At 35.2% G+C, this 17,315-nt stretch overlaps 2 protein-coding genes across 2 annotated transcripts; both read right to left on the bottom strand.

The window, feature by feature from the left end:
• Positions 1 to 1,952: 1,952 nt before the first annotated feature.
• On the bottom strand, positions 1,953 to 4,176 carry LOC109340729 (F-box protein SKIP28). Its single transcript, XM_019578457.1, has 2 exons — positions 3,754 to 4,176; positions 1,953 to 2,654 (listed from the first exon to the last, which is right to left on the bottom strand). Exons 1-2 carry the CDS (start codon positions 4,102 to 4,104, stop codon positions 2,067 to 2,069), a joined length of 939 nt encoding a protein of 312 aa, XP_019434002.1. The 5' UTR covers positions 4,105 to 4,176; the 3' UTR covers positions 1,953 to 2,066.
• An 8,265-nt stretch (positions 4,177 to 12,441) lies between these two features.
• LOC109340730 (dynein light chain 1, cytoplasmic-like) lies at positions 12,442 to 15,257 on the bottom strand. The gene is made up of 2 exons (XM_019578458.1): positions 14,811 to 15,257; positions 12,442 to 12,782 (listed from the first exon to the last, which is right to left on the bottom strand). Exons 1-2 carry the CDS (start codon positions 15,054 to 15,056, stop codon positions 12,627 to 12,629), a joined length of 402 nt encoding a protein of 133 aa, XP_019434003.1. The 5' UTR covers positions 15,057 to 15,257; the 3' UTR covers positions 12,442 to 12,626.
• Between the last annotated feature and the right edge of the window lie 2,058 nt (positions 15,258 to 17,315).

Genomic DNA, 17,315 nt, shown 5'->3' with positions numbered 1-17,315 from the left:
GAAGATACAACACAATCTCGTTGGTGGTAAGACACCTTAGATTCTCAATGTTACAACACTTTTCACAGCAAAAAACATTGAGTAAACTAAAGGAATTATGATGCTCAAAACAGACAATTAAGATCTTACTCTAAAGCGCTAACACAAGTCTCATATGGAATGACAATGTATTAGTTGAAAATAGTTTTTACAGAATGCAAAATCTTCACAAAAACATCAATGAATGCATGAACATGTGAGGTGAAATAGTGAGAAATTAAACATGAAATGCTCTCAATCCTAAAGCATAGAATTCTCTCTTTTCTAATCTCACAAATGCAATGTCATATAGATGCAACAATTAACACGAAATATGCTCTAACTCTCTATCTAACTCTCTAAAAAATACAACATGCAAGTTATGGCTTCAGTTCTGGAAACGCAGTTTATAAAGAATCAGTTCTGCAGCCCAGTTAATCGATTAAAATTTTGGTTAATCGATTAACGCGGTTTAAAATCATAACTTATTCTGTTTTTCAAGTTTTCAGTTTCAACAACTTTTCAAAAACTTATGTTAATCGATTAAATCATGCCTTAATCGATTAACAACATATTTCTAAGTGTATTTTCAAATTACAAAACTCAAATACGTTATGCACTTAATTTATACATGTTCAACACTAAGTTTATGCCTAGGATGCACATATTACATGTATTTATATGATGCATGAACATATTATAAATGGCATATCTCAAAACTTAAAATGATTTAAAGTTTTATGCATATGAGACATGTATAGAGTTTACCTAAGCCTTAGACTCAACCTAAACTAACTTTTAGTCTAAGTCTAATACCAATCTAGAGACTTAAGCATGCTGATTTGTTGATGATCTTCAAGCTTTCATAATCACAAGTTGTCCTCATCAAAACTAAACACATAGAGAGAGCTTTCCAAAGTGCTATCTTGACATGCGCACTTTCAATTAGTTGAGATGCATTTCCTGGATTTTTGTTCTCTCCTTATATGATAAAGCATTTCCAATTCTCCTTACACATTTTTGGACAATCCCACATGACGTCTTAAAAAGAGAACAACTTGAAACATGAGTCAATCGATAATTAATCTTCTATGTCATGATAAACTTTGAAAAACGTTCCCAACATTTACGATTTTGGTTATATTTGTGAAAAGTAATGGTAAAAATGGCACCAGAATAAATGCACCTTATTGGCTCCATCTAATTCCTCAAGTTCAGGCTGCTTCTCACAATACCACTACAATGGTAGATCATTCACATGCTCAGTGCTGCTAGTTGTTTTCTTTTTTACTACATTTGTCATGTAAAATTAGGCACATTTTTCCAGTTTATCATTGAAATAAAATTTATGGAGACATGCTCTTCAACTTGCTTTGGAAGATTGAAGCATAACTAGTTTTGTGTTCCCTTGTAGAGAACATTTTAAAGGGTGGCAAGGTTGACCAAAATGTACATTGGCAATTGCAGAGTTGTCTATTGAATTTTAGTACAACACCAAACTAGGGCAATTATTTGACATCATTGCTGTAACCTTGTCTGATTTTTTTAACATCATAATTTCTATTCCTTGAATTGGAATTGATCCATAACTGATTCTCTTTCTTACATTGGAATGTTTGACTTTGGCATAATGTTCTTATTATCATCATCATCAAGAAAAGATGGTCAATTGGACCTCTCATGATTAGAGCATATATGTTGTGCTACAAAATATGTCACATCAAGAAAAAATGGTCAATTGGACTCTCATGATATGTGTCACTCCATATAATATGATTGGTTGAAAAAATATATTAAACTTAAAAACTTAATAATCAAATGTTTTTTCTGACTAATCATATTAAGTGACACATTTTGTAGAACAGAAGATCTCCAATGACTTGATAAATTTGAAGGAAAACCTCATTTTATTATCTAACACCTAAGTAAAGTCATGAAAGCAAATACTGTCAGCAATAAATTCTTCAGTGCTATAAATGTTTTACAAATCACAGAAACTCATTAGTGACAGGCAAATATAGTTTAACCTGATCACTATTAACACTTAATCATACCTCATCAGTGTAAGTATATCCATGAGAATTTTCTTCACAAACTTTACAAAGGAATCCAGAGTCTGAAGAGTTGCACCACCAACTTGTATGTTGCTTACAATATGGTTTGTTACAGAAACTGCACTTAGGAAACTCTTGTAACCAACAATCAAGGCACAAGTTATCTCCACAGGCACACTCTTCCGTTTCTTGCAATCCAAGGCATCTACCACAGTTTTCACACCTTGGAATACAAGAACTACATCCCCTACGTTCCCTCTTGTTGCACTCACCTTTTGGACAATCATAAACCATCCGTACCTCAAAGCACATAGGACATATCTCCAAATCAATAATCCGCTGGTTTTTTTCGAATACGGATAAGTTACCGCGTTCGTGATAGTAAACTGGTTGCTTCTTTTGCTGCTCCTCTAATGACTGATTCTTTCTAAGGTAAAAGGAAAGCATGTCAAGATGTTCCTTCTGTATGTTGTAGATGCCATTTATCCTTAAGGAGCTTAAGGAATGGCTTCCTTGGCATAGTACTTCCACAGCTCTTAGAACTCCTTCCGGGGTTATACTAGTGCATGATGGTATATAGAGCTACACCACAAATGAAACCAGATATGAGAAAACTCTCTTAATCCTACAATGCTGTTGTATATCTTATCAAAGCCAATTTATTTTTCCTCTGGTAATTGTATATATCAGTTTCCTCCTTTTCACATTTAGAAGATCTAAACTTGGTTTTCAACATATATATATACAGTATTAGAAATAGAGTAAAACATATGGGAAGCACATTCAATTTAGTCTCTTAATTTGAATAAACAAATTTAGTCCCTAATTTTGATAGTGATTAGTGAACTTATCTCATGTGACACATGGTAAACCCCGATCAAAACGATCATTTAACCTTTGAAAAAAAAATCTACAGACAAAAGTTGCAGCCTTGCAATGGTTAAATGTACCACATTGGATCGAAATTTAGGGACCAAATCCATGATGTGAACCAACGTTTAGAGACTAAATTGACTGACAAATGTCGAAATCAGAGACTGAATTTGTTTTTTAGTAATGTTAAGGACCAAATTGAGCACCGATTCTAATTCAATGACCAACTTGATGATTTACTCATGAGAGATTTGATGAATTCATTTGTCTGTAAACTTTTGAAAGATTTGGTCATGATACAATATTAAAGCCTCTTTGAGAAGTGACACCACTTTTCTAAACTTTAGGCTAAAACTTAGCACATGGTATTTCACCCTACGTCCATTTTCAACAATCCATCTGAAAAAACAAGCAAGGAGAACGAAACAATTCTATATCCCTTAACATTATCCTAAGTTGTAAAACTTCACCAGAAAAAAGTAGCTCATAAACCAATTCAAGTAAAGAAGGAAAAAGAAGACCACAAACTTTGAGTAATCATAGAAAACTATTGAATCAGATAAGCAAAACTAGACCAACAAGGCATTGATCTAATAGTGTAAGGTTCGGCTAGATCCTCATGAGACCAAAAAGTCAATTGTATGATTCCTGTGAGCAACACTTGTTGGGATGAGCAACGACACACCCGAAAGTGATTAGTTCATTACCCATAGAACATAAGGTGAGGGGATACCATTGGTTATACCCAAAAAAAAAAAAAAGTAAAACTAGAAATCTAAATTATGGGTTTGCATAGTCATCATCATACCTTGCTTATAAGCTTATTTTGTTCTATGACCCTTTGAAGCCCCTGGTCAGTAATATGCACACAGTTGATCAAAGCCAGAGTTTTGAGCCTACCATTGGCCTTGGAAGTGATTTTCATAAGAATCTCATCTGAGAGTCTATAATTTATAGGCCTTTCAACAACAAGATTCAACCATGGTAACACATCATTGCTCACTGCATCCCTTAATGATATGCAAACTTGAGACATGACTAGTAGCTCATATACATTAAGGTAAGATAAGACTAGAAACAATGCCTCATGAGGAGATTCTGGTTGTGCTTGCTCAACTTGAAGGCTAAGAGAGGAAGAAGCCTTGGAAGGGTCTTCCATATTTGCTTCACTTTATTCTCTAAATGCAAATTATGTCCATTTTATGTGTTTTATGAAATCTAAAGTTGCTATTAGATTTGAATTGATGATGCTGCACAAATATGCATGTTTGTGTTGGAGATAGTATAAGAGTTGATGAGGGACACACAAAAAAAAGGAGAGAAAATAGCAATAAATATCGGTTCCTAACATGAGGTGTCTCAAGTTTCAACCACAAAATAAACTTTTGTTGTGTGACATACACGTGAGCATATCGGTTGTCTCATATAGTTGGCACTTTATATACTACTTATGATTGACTAAAAAATATATTTAAGTTAAAAATTTAATAATCAAACATTATTCCGACCATATAAACAGTGACACGTTGAGCAATACACTCTTTTTGGTAAAAGATGTCCTCCAAATATACCCATATTATTGCCATTAAGTGTGGAAATAGTCGGGTAAGATATTGGTCACCTAGAGTTCAGGTGTGGCGTGTTTGTTTAAGTATAATCTATTTAAAAGTATGTTATACTCTAATACATTAAATAGGTTAATAGAGCATCTTAATTAACAAAGAATTACAAGAATGGAGAAGAATTCTGAGTTTGGTAACTGATTTGCTTCAAATCAGTTATTCTTACTTTCTTAGGAAATCAATAACTACCCTTACAAGCCAAACCCTTCTCTCTTTATATCATTTCCCTTTACTAACTAACTTCCTAATAGTTTTACCAAAATAGCCACGTGTGTAGGGATGACAAAAAAATCCGACCCGTGGGTACCCGTGGAAATACCCGCAATAATAGCTTATGGGCGGGAGCGGATTTTGTGATCCCCGCCCCGTGGGTAAGCGGGTACCCGCAAATTTATATATTTAGTTTTTAGTTAAATTTTATATATATTTATTATTATTTTAAGATTATATATCATATATTTTATTATTATTTCATAATAAATTACACATATTTCACTATGATAATAAACTTATCATATAAATATCATATTATTCATGTAACAATTATTTTTACATATTGATTATTAAAAATTATATAAATATATAATTAAAATTAAAAACTCGTTGGGTACCCGTAAATACCCGCTACCCGTACGGGTACCCGCAAATATTGCGGGTTTGGGCACAGGAAAGCACTACCCGCGCCCGTTGCCATCCCTACACGTGTGCTAGAATTAGTGATAGCCATGTGGACTAAGTGGTTTTCTTAATGCTTAATGAGAGGTCTTATCCTATCAATACCCCCCCCCCCCCTAAAAGAGCCACGTTGTCCTCAAGATGGAAAAAGGGAAATTTTTCTTGCAAAATAGCAGCATCCTCCCAGGAGTTATTGCAACTGGATAACCCTGCCCATTTGATCAGCACTTCAATTTGGCCCTGCTTATTTTCCCTGCACTCTACTATACCTTCTGGTTCAACAACCAACTCATACTCTTCATTCAACATATGAGGTAAATGTTGAGGTTGTTGACTTGGTTTAAGGCCCTTTTTCAGTAATGAGACATGAAAAATGGGATGTGTCTTGGCATGACTAGGAAGTGCCAGCTTATAAGCCACTGAACCCACTTTTTTAAGCACCTGATATGGTCCATAATATCTAGCAGCCAACTTAGCACAAGGTCTAGAGGCTAATGATTTCATTTTATAAGGTTGTAACTTCCAAATAAACCCAATCACCTTCTTGGGACTCTACCAACCTTCTATGTTTATCAGCTTGTTTCTCATCTAATCTTGTGCCCTCAATAGGTTCTGCTTGAGTTCTCCTAGGACTTCATCCCTCTTCTACAACAACTGATTAATTTCTTCCACTTTAGATGGAAACTCCCCTGCGTTTAGTAATATATGAGGATTTCTACCATAGAGAGCCTTAAAAGGAGTCATGCCAGCTGAGCCATAGTAAGTAGAATTATACTAAAACTCAGCCCATGACAACCATTGCACCCACTACCTTGGTTTTGGCTCAGCAAAACACCTCAGATAATTTTTCAAACACATATTCACCACCTCAGTTTGCCCATCACTTTGAGGGTGATAAGATGTGCTCATCTTTAGTTGAGTTCCAGCAAGTCTAAAGGGCTCCTTCCAAAATTGGCTTAGGAAAATGGGATCTCTATCAGAGACTATTGATAAAGGAAAACCATGAAGCTTAACTACCTCTCTAACAAAAATCATGGCCACTTCCTTAGCTGTGAAGGGATGCCCCAAAGTAAAAAAATGAGCATACTTTGTAAATCTGCCTACCCCCACCAAAACAGTATCTATACCTTGGACTCTTGGTAGCCCTCCCACAAAATCCGTAGATATGTCCATCCACACCTAGATAGGAATAGGTAGAGGCTAGAGCAAACCCCCAGGAGAGAGGGTGGAGTACTTGTTTCTCTGGCAAGTATCACATTCCTCCACAAACCTTTTAATATTTGTCTTCATGCCCACCCAAAACACAAAACTGGCCGCCCTCTTATAAGTCCTGAAGAAACCAGAGTGTCATCCCATAGGTGACTCATGACACTCCGTCAGAATTACAGCAATTCTATTGGACACTCTTGATATCACTAGTCTGCCCTTATACAAAAGCAAACCTCCCTTGAACTCATACCCCTCTTGAGAACCTGGTTTAATGAGCAAATCCTAGATCTTTTGTTTCAAATGGGAATCCTACTCCACTTCTCTAGTCCAATCTTCCTTATTTTGAACAAAAATTAAGGAAATAGTTGCATACATCCCCTTCCTAGATAGAGCATCTGCCACTGAATTGTCTTTGTCTGGTTTGAATTGTATCTCGAAATCCATACCAATCAACTTGACTGCCCACTTAAACTGTTCAGCAGAAAATAGTTGTTGGTCATTGAGAAATTTCAAACTCCTTTGGTCAATTCTGATTATAAAGTGCCTTCCCATTAGGTAGTGTTTCCATCTTTGAACAGCCTTCACTGGAGCCATCAACCCCCTCTCATACACTGACTTTAGCTTATCTCTTTCAAACATCCCCTGACTCCAAAAGGTTAAGGGCCTACCTCCTTGCATTAACACAGCACCCAACCCCTTGCTAGATGCATCAGTCTCTACCACAAAAACTTGATCAAAGTCACGGACTGCTAAAAGAGGTAAATCTGTCATGGCTACCTTCAAAGCATCAAAAGCCTCAGTTGCATAATCAGACCATTTATAATTGTCCTTCTTCGAGAGATCAGTTAAGGGTTTGGCTAACTTATCATACCCTTAACAAACCTTCTATAATATCCAGTAAGTCCTAAGAACCCTCTCAAACCCTTGATGTCCTTAGGTCTTGGCCAAGAACCAATAGCCTCAACCTTAGTCTGATCAACCTCAACCCCCTTACCTGATATGATATGTCCCAAATATTCCAATCTCCCTTGATCAAAAGTACATTTCTTTAATTTTGCCTTAAGAGAGTGTTCTTGCAGAACCTGTAGAACTTGTTGTAGATGCCCAACATGGGTAGAAAGATCCTTACTAAACACCAAAATATCATCAAAGAAGACTAATACAAACTTCCTTAAAAATGGCTTCAGCACTTCATTCATTAGAGCCTGAAAAGTTGAGGGTGCATTGGTGAGGCCAAATGGCATCACCACAAACTCATAATGCCCCTCATGAGTTCTGAAGACAGTTTTTTCAATATCCTCCTCTCTCATTCTTATTTGGAGATACCCTGATTTCATATCCAACTTGGAAAAAACATGAGCCCCACCCAACTCATCCAACAACTCCTCAATAATAAGGATGAGAAATTTGTTTGGTATAGTGACCTTATTCAAGGCCCTATAATCAACACAAAATATTCACCCTCCATCCTTCTTTTTCACTAGGATGATAGGGCTAGAATAAGGACTTATGTTGGCTCTAATCACCCATGCCTACAACATATCCATTACCAACTTTTCTATTTCAGTCTTCTAATAATGAGGATATTTGTAGGGCCTCAAATTAGGAATATTGGCCCCTTCCTTAAGATGTATAGCATGGTCATGTCTCCTATGAGGAGGTAGCTCCTTAAGATCCTCAAATAACTCTTCAAAATAGTTCAACACTTCTGCAATCTCTGCTGGTAAGTGTTCCCGATTGGCCTTATTGTTCTCTGTTATCTCATAGTGTAACATCAACCCTTCACCCTCTTCTCTTCGGACTTGCATAAAGGCCTCTAGTGAAAGTTGAGTTTTTGTTAGAGCAAGGTCTCCCTTGATTTGGTGAACTGAGTTCCCCTTTTTGATGGTTAACTCATACTTACCAAAATCTGCTTGCACTTCCCCTAAACTTGCCAACCACTCTAAACCCAGAACCAGGTCCACCCCTTTCAACTCAAACAAATAAAACTCCTATTTCACTTCCAACCCCTGCAACAATAATGACAAGTATGCACACTTCCCTTGACATTGTACTTGTGACCATCCCCTACTTCTACTAGATATTTAGGAATGACAAGTGTGCACCTGTAGCCTCAATTCTCCCACTAATCTGGAAGATATGAAGTTATGTGAAGCACCACAGTCAATTAGTATCACCACTTCCCTTCCTTCTAGCAATCCAGCTACCTTCCAGGAATTTGTAGAGGTTAACCCTGCCATAGCACATAAGGACAACTACAATGATTTCAAATTAGAGACCATAGACTCACCCCCATCTCCTACCTCTTCATCCTCCTCTTCTTCTAACAGTATCATTCGAAATTGCTTGTTCTTACACCTATGCTCTATGCTATATGGCTCATCACATTTAAAGCATAAACCCTTCTTCCTTTTTTCCCTTAATTCAGCTCCATATAAGTGTCTAAAATTTCCCCCTTTGCTGCTAGAATTATCTCATGTTGGTGTGTTAACAAACATACTACCAACAGATGATGACTCTAATTTTCTATCTCCCCCGGATCTATTCTCCAACGTCACAGATTTACTGAGAAAACTGTTCCTCGAATAACCCACAGTTTTAGAAATTTAATTCAAAGGATGTCTTTTCTATAAAATGGCATTTTTTTTCCCTCTATCATAATAGATTTTTGAATTACCTCAGACAGGGTGGGATGTTCATACAACCTGACTTCAGCTCTCACTTCTTCTTTCAGCTCATTCAAAAATATTCCTTTCACAAACTCTGGATCAATTTCTTTCAGAGCCCCTATATATTTTTCAAACTCTTCAATGTACTCCACCACTGTCCCCTTCTGCTTCAAAGCTAAGAGTTGTTCAAACGGATTTTGCACCATTGAGGGTTGAAATCTTCTCACCACATCTAATTTGAACCCCTCCCAAGAAGATTGAGGATTACATCTACTCCACCAATGGTACCAGCTTAGAGCTTTCCCTTCTAATGCTAACAACGCCGCCTGCATCTTTTCCTCATCTGATACATCTTTAAGAATGAAGTATCTTTCTAGCCTTTGAATCCATCCATACACTTCGTCCCCAGAGAAAATAGGAATCTCTAACTTCCTCCATCGTTCTCTGCTACGAATTTCATGGCCTTCTGATTCCCCTCCGATTCCACTACTTTCATCGTGCACATTTGGAACCCTAATTCTCGGCGTGGTTGTCAATTGAGCAAGAGCCTCCTCTAATCTCTTTGTTCTTACTTCATTAAGTTCCAACCTGCTTCTCTGCTCTTCTCTCTCTCGCCTCATCTCCTCCCTTTCTTGGACCCAGTCTTCTACAGTTTTAGCCATTCCTCGAGTTGACACCATGCGCAAAAACTGGCCTTGGAAGCGTGATTCTTAGGGCACCAGGATGGTGCTCTGATGCCAGTGTTACAACTGGTAATCTCTAAGGACAGAATTAGAAGAATTGTAGATTGAAGTGTAGGGATTCAAGATCAATGTGATCTTGAATCTATAGAATAATTGCAAATTGAAAAAAGAATTACAAGAATGAAGAAGAATTCTGAGTTTGTAACTTATTTGCTTCAAATCAGTTATTCTTACTTTCTTAGGAAATCAATAACTACCCTTATAAACCAAACCCTTTTCTCTTTATATTCTTTCCCTTTAGTAACTAACTTCCTAACATTTTTACCAAAATATCCACGTATGCTAGAATTAGTGATAGCCACATGGACTAAGTGGTTTTCTTATTCTTTCTTACATATATATGCTTAATGGGAGGTCTTATCCTATCACTGGCTGAGTTAAATGCAAAGTAAAACTAGTAAGAATTGTGGAAAGTGTAAGATAAATGCACACACAAATTATGCAAATACACCTTGTATTTGATTGTTTATCAAATTAATTTAACTAAAAATAGTTAAACCACAAATAAAACGTAAAAAACTGACCACTAATTAGGACTAGTACTTTTGAAGTTATGAGACTAACTCTTGAGTCAAAGTGGTGATTAAATAATACCATATCTATAATAAACTCCAGGATTTAAACTCTTAATCTTAACCCGTAGTAAAATTCATTTGTTGCAATTTACTTTAACTGCAACCAACCACCAAAGTTAGTTGAAAAATGGTGTAACATTTGCTGCATTTCAAAATGGCCTAACACACATTAAAGTTTTACATGGCATATGACTAAAGAAGACTTGGATCTTAATTTGGAGGGGTGAAGGGTATGTGCTTGGTGTTTGTCCAATGTATTGGAAATGGACTACTTTTGATCTACATAGGTATATACCATTCATCTTCTCAAATTTCAAATGTCAGACTTGTACACATTTACTATCAAATGCAACACACTCATGTGTGTTCTTCAGAACTTGCTACAAATTCTTGTTTCAGAATGATTTTTTCAAAGCTATCACTTGGAGAATCTTGAAATGATATTATTGGCACAATTGAGCAAAGGCCGACCATAAAAACAGCCAGATGGAGAGAACCAATAACATCAAACTATCATTGGTTGGAGTTAAATGAGGAGAAGTGGACAGATATTTTTTACATTCATTTTTATAGAAATTCCCTATTCGGTTCAATATTTTAGAGAAGATGGAAAGTAAAATTTGCAGGTCAAAAGCCCTCCCTTCCTGATTTTTCCTCTTTGCTGGGATCCTCTACGTACTGAAGGGTCAGCACTAGAATATGAGACTCAAATTGATTTTGTTATCTACAATAATTTTTTGTCTAAAAATATTTTAAATTTGTACTATTAAATTTTTTTAAAGTCACATGTCACTATCTTATCTAGTATCGGACTCTATAAAGAAGAGGAAATTAAATTGATAACTAATTTTAATACTAAACTGATAGAGATCATTTTAGTTGCATTGGTTAGTTAAACCAGTTGTTTAGTTAGTCTACTTTAGTGACGTCATGTATAACTATTATATTCCTCCCATTCCATTGAGTTACCTATTCCTTTATTCATTTATTTATTTAGTTGTAATATGTAATACTTTCTAAACTCAAATTTTATTGTTCTGTTCTTACATTCTTAGAGTTCAGTGCAATTCCTAGAATTTACTCTTCTACCAATTAAAACCATATCATAAATGCTTAATAGATTAAAATTTCTCCCTACTATTTAACCATAAGAAAAGTATTATTACGCTGGTAGTTATTTGATAAGAGAAGGATCAGGGGCTAAGGTTGTTGATTTGTGGTCCACAATAAAAGAGAAAATAGTGGATGCATTTATATGTTAGGAGTTATTATCTATTATTTATGTATTAATTATCATTACTCTTAAACAAATCTAATACGCATGGATAAAGTATGATATCAAAAACATTTTTTTAGACATCAATAAAGGTTTAAATGCTTAATAGATTATGTAATATATCTTGCTTAACTAAATAAATTCCTTATAAAGCACAACTAATACGTACTTGTTCCACTGAAAGGGCACATCATCAGTGATTCACTTTTTAGGTCCTTGTTCAGGAAAGTGAAAACTGGCATATCTAACAGTATTTCTAGTTGATGATCTTAAATACTTTGGATGTTATCTAGTACAGAGAAAAATATGTGATTTTTGTTGTTATCATGGACTTCAATTATACAGCTTACCATGGTTGCCTAGAACATATGTCTGGCAATCTACACATTTGTGTGCAAATAAGCCAAATGTCCAAAAACATTTTGTTTTTATACTGAAAATTCAGTAAAATTTTATTCTACTGAGCTGAACATAAAAATCCAAACTGAAGACAATTAAATACATAAATTAAAAAAGATGGTCCAATGTACTAGGCTCTCACTTACTTAGTGAGGTCTAGGGAGAGTAAATATATACAGTGAGACAGTCTTGCTCACACGTGTTTTCATAATTAAAATTCGTGACCTCTTGGTTAGAGAGATAAGTTATTAATTTTGCCTTTATATTTAAGGGTAAAAAAGATCTACATTATATTAAAGGGTAAAACTGTCACATCATAATCTTTGTGTTTTGTACACTTTCCTCTCCAATAATAGACAGAATGGCGGTTCACTAAGTAATAACTTTACCGTTGCACCAAACTCTCTGTCTTTAAAATTTCATCAACCTGTAATTTTACATATCAGTTGGTTTGAAATTTTAAAATTTAATTCCCCAAGGAGATATGCATATAACTCAAAGTCGTGGAAATTATCAATGGCCTAATGGTTCAACAGTTGTCTTGAAGAGAAGGATATAAACCTTGTCAATTGAAAAATACAAGAAACCTCCAAGAGAATGAGTAACATAGGATCCAAAGCTAGTACCGACAATGCAATGCCAGACTGGACCATAAGAAGAATCAAATTCCTGCATCACCATTAATTTTCTATCATAACTCATTCAAGTAGTTCATATCAGATAGCAAAATTCATAAATAGGAGGGGTCAATTATCATTAATATCACTTTCTATTTAGAAATGAGTACTGAGAAATAAGGTGTATAATTCATTGCTCAATAGGAACCTATAAAAAAATCATCTTACCCCCAACCCATTCAATGTGTTACTTGTGGTATCACACTATAGGAATTCTGAAAAAAGGTGACATGGTGTACGAGACTCCCGCTTAATGGAGTCTAGGGAGGTAGATGTATACAGCCTTACCCCCATAAATGGAGAAGTTGTCTCTAGGACTTGAACCTCTAATCTCATGGTTACTAAGCAACAACCCACTTACCATTCTGTCAAGCTCATGCTCATTATCAAGAATTCTATTATTGCAATTTTAATACCATCTACCAACCCTAAAATCCCCAATCATTGAAATGAGGGACCAGTAACTTTATCCATAAATAACATATATCAAGCCACCTATATTCATTAATAGTGACAACTAATAAACCTATACACATATTTTTCTGGCTTTTGCTATATTCAAAGGTTACCGAGAGAAGTCTAAATATGCTAGAATAGTACTTGCTAGACATGGTTCCTGCTTCACAGCATTTTTAGTGAACAAAAGAAGCATCATACCATGAGGATGGTTACCCACATTTGTCATTTTATTGAAATTTCAAATGACGTTTCCAATGAACAATATAAAAATTGTTGAAACCTCAAAAGGAAACTCTTGAGCTTATGCTCAATACCAACCAAGTAGGTTGAATTCAGAGGATTTTGCATCAACTCTAGAATGCAGCAACATTATTTGTTAGCACACACCTCAGACAACGAATTAGATTATACCAATTTATTCTGATTTGGGTGGTAAACAGACAACAAATGAAATTTCTGTTTGTAGTTAACTTAGGATTTTAATGAACATTTATGTGCCAGAAACTGCTACAACTTAGCAGCTTTTTTACTAGGAGAACAGAAGGGTGTTGTATCTTCTTTTTTTGGGGGAAATCTTGGACTGGTGAGGATAATGAAGAGTGACATATGGCAGGGTCGGCCCGGTGTATACCTAGGTGGCTAGGCCCTAAAGATGCATAGAATCAGAAGCTTCAAACATAGGTTAGCAATTGAAAACATCCTCACTAGATCAACTATACTCAACCAAACACAGAAACAATTAAACCATGTGATTTCAACACAAATACTAACAACAATGACAGTCCTGTAACCCATAAGAAGTGATGGCCATCAGAAATTACTCCATCCTCCCCGTTTATGCTATCATTACACTATAATTAACTAGAGCCAATGTGATTACACTTAGCTACTTAAATGGCCGTGAGTATATATTTTGAAAGAAGATGAACATCAAGTATATATTTTAAGAGAGGATGGGTTTGGCACAACAGGAGGATTGTTGCTTAGTGATTATAAGGCCACGAGCTCAAATCCTGGAAAGAGCCTCTCCGCTAGGAGGCAAGGCTGCGTAAATCTATCTTCCTCATATCTTATTAAGCGGGAGCCTCGTACGTTGGACTGCCCTCTATAAAAAATCAAGTGTAATTAAGTAAAACCTTAAGGTAATTGAGGATAATTTCCTAGTAAAGAAACAAATCAAACAAGCTCACTTCCACTCAAAAGAGTAAAACAAGTAATGAATTAGACACATTCCATAAATTTTCACTCAATTGACAAAATATCAGCACTCACAATCAAAACCTCAATAGAAAACTTATAACCCTTCAAAGTGATTAGGATCAAAAAGCCATCATAATTGAAAAAGCAGATCTTGACTGTAACTCTAGAGGTGCAGGTCCATGATATATTCAAAAACAATAAACGGAACCATTAGAATGTGCATAAATTTCAAAGAAAAAAAGAATATTCATTTTTTCTATACTAGTTTAAAAAATCTCATGTGGGTGTACCTGCACCAAAGAACAAACCCAGAAACAGAATAATGAAATAAGTATGAAAAGTGCTAATAGAAAAAGGTAACCTTCTTTAGAGCCGAAGCCAGACGTTTACTATCAAGCTTTTTGGGAGGCATAGAATCTAGAATGTTACGTGCAAAACTAAAGGCATGGTTCTGCAATGATAGAGGCATGTCAGAAGCTCTAACACAAACATTATTCATGTGAAGGTGTTCATTATTCTGCTCTTGTTCCTCTATGAATTTCTTGTTCTGTATTAGACTTTTAAGAAAATTGCTTCTTCTCTCTAACTCTTTCTCTGCTCCTTCCATCTTCACTCACCCTCTCATCACTCAACTTTTTTCTTCTTCTTCTTCTCTTTCAAATTGTGGCAACCACAAATCTGCTTAAAGTAATTGCAAATATCTTTTGCACTCCATTGCCTAAGCAAGGGGACAGAAAGAAGTGAAGCAAAAATAAGAGAGAGATGTGTAGTTGAATATGTTTGGGAAAGAGAAGACTATGATGGAAACATAAGGATGCCACTTGTGTAAAAAATAATGTATACACATACTTAAATAATGTTATACACATTCTATCATCCCACACAAAAAAAAAATAAGGGTGCAGTTTTTTATTATTATTTTAGGCTCATTTTTATTTTCTTGCCATCATAATCCAATATTGGAGAGTATGGAAGATTGGAAGAAGCTTCAGAATCAAACATTACCATGTAGGTGTGAGCATGAGTCGGGTAAGGCTTCTTCCTTACTCGACTCTAGATGTTGGTATTGTCATTTTTCTGAACGCGGATTTGACTCTAGACATGAACTTAACTCATCTCCAAATATTGAGTAGGACAACTTTAAATCTAAACCCGACCCTAAACTTGATTCAATAAAATGTATATTTCTTTTAGATAAAATTTTCTCAATGTTTTACTTATTAGTTGGATATGTAATTTGACATATAAAATGATATACGTATATATATTGTTAATCGTATATATATGATGAAAAAGTTAGAGAATCAATCATACTTTTAATAAAAGAGATGTCATTATTTTATCCACAATTGAATAAAAACACATACAAACATGATAAGTGAGGATCCTGAGATGGGTCTAGTCGGGTCATACTAGTCCCCTACCTAGTCCTAAATATTTTTTGGGTCTAATTTTTTAACTCAAACCTAAACCTGATGAAACCCGATCTTATTTGGGTCCGACCATAATCGGGCCAAACTAGATGAGTGGGTAGGTGCTAATCGGAAAATAGGAGTATAAAGCTACCTCGCTGTCACAAACAAGTATAGAGTAAAGGGTTGTCATATCCATACAGACTTGCTAGATACTAGTCTTTCAACTAAGAGTTATGATTCAAAGAGTTGTTTGATTGTTGACACAATTAATTGAATTTGTAATATACTGAGAAAGTGAGTTGGGTTGAACTTCACAATCAGCATTTATACACGCCTGATTCTTAATTTATATTCATTTAGTAATGATTAATCCATATAATAATCTCAAGATTACTAAAAGTTAATGTATTAGTCATTTATCAACTTATGCAACAAAACTTTTTGTCTAGCAACTTCAATTCATAAGATTAGGAAATATGACTTATAAAATTATGTCTCTATGTCAAGTAGTTCATACATGCAAGTTGAGTTAAAATGCAAAACCTCAATTTATTAACCGCTAATGTCTTGATCTATACTAACATTTTACGAAATATAGCTCTATGTCTAGCAACTACAATGATAAAATTAAGTTTTATGAACATTCAAGCATACATCTATGTCTAGTAGTCTATGCCGCTCAATTTGAGATAATATCACAAGATTAGCATTATGTCTAGATACTAATAAGTCATATGTATAAGATGATAAATAATATAAGTTTATGTCTAGAAAATATACGACTTATTGAGTTATGCAAGTTCAGAATAATGCAAGGAATAAACTAATTAATTTATTCAAAAATCATGCAAAAAGTTGATCAAACTCAAAGCAAATATAAAGTAAATAAATAATTCAAATATAACCAAACTTTATGGATTAATGGTGAATCATTGTATATACATCAAACTCATGCTACATTCAATCCCAACAAGGTTTTAGTTACTTACGTTCACAAGGTGTAAGTAAGACAGGGATAAAATACAACTCATGGGGTGGTAAAATCACACACAAATGAGTATAGATTAACTCCTCTAATACTTACACATTGATCTCATGATTAAAATGAGCCAAACTACCCTAGAAACTCATAAAAGAAGTATTACAAATCAATGTTGCAAAGTTTGTATGTAATGGATCAAGTCGGAAGTCCTTAAATAGTGTTATGGTGTTCGTTTCTGATCTCAGGGCCCCGCCTGTGCACTAGGCGCAGCCTCCATCTGGCTATTCACGATCTTTCAGCGCACCATCCATTACCCTGAGCACAAACACGTACGTTGAACGCGTACCGAACAATGACTACATGTTGAAATTTGAAATTTGAGTTCACTCGGTACAAGGGGTTGCGTCGAGCACAGGTTGCAAGCTGCTATTTTCGTTAAGCGTATAAACCTATGCTTAGCGCATTGAGT

This window comes from Lupinus angustifolius, unplaced genomic scaffold (assembly GCF_001865875.1).
Source record: "Lupinus angustifolius cultivar Tanjil unplaced genomic scaffold, LupAngTanjil_v1.0 Scaffold_237_8, whole genome shotgun sequence".
NCBI lineage: Eukaryota > Viridiplantae > Streptophyta > Magnoliopsida > Fabales > Fabaceae > Lupinus > Lupinus angustifolius.
This window is presented reverse-complemented; position numbering and strand designations above follow the sequence as displayed.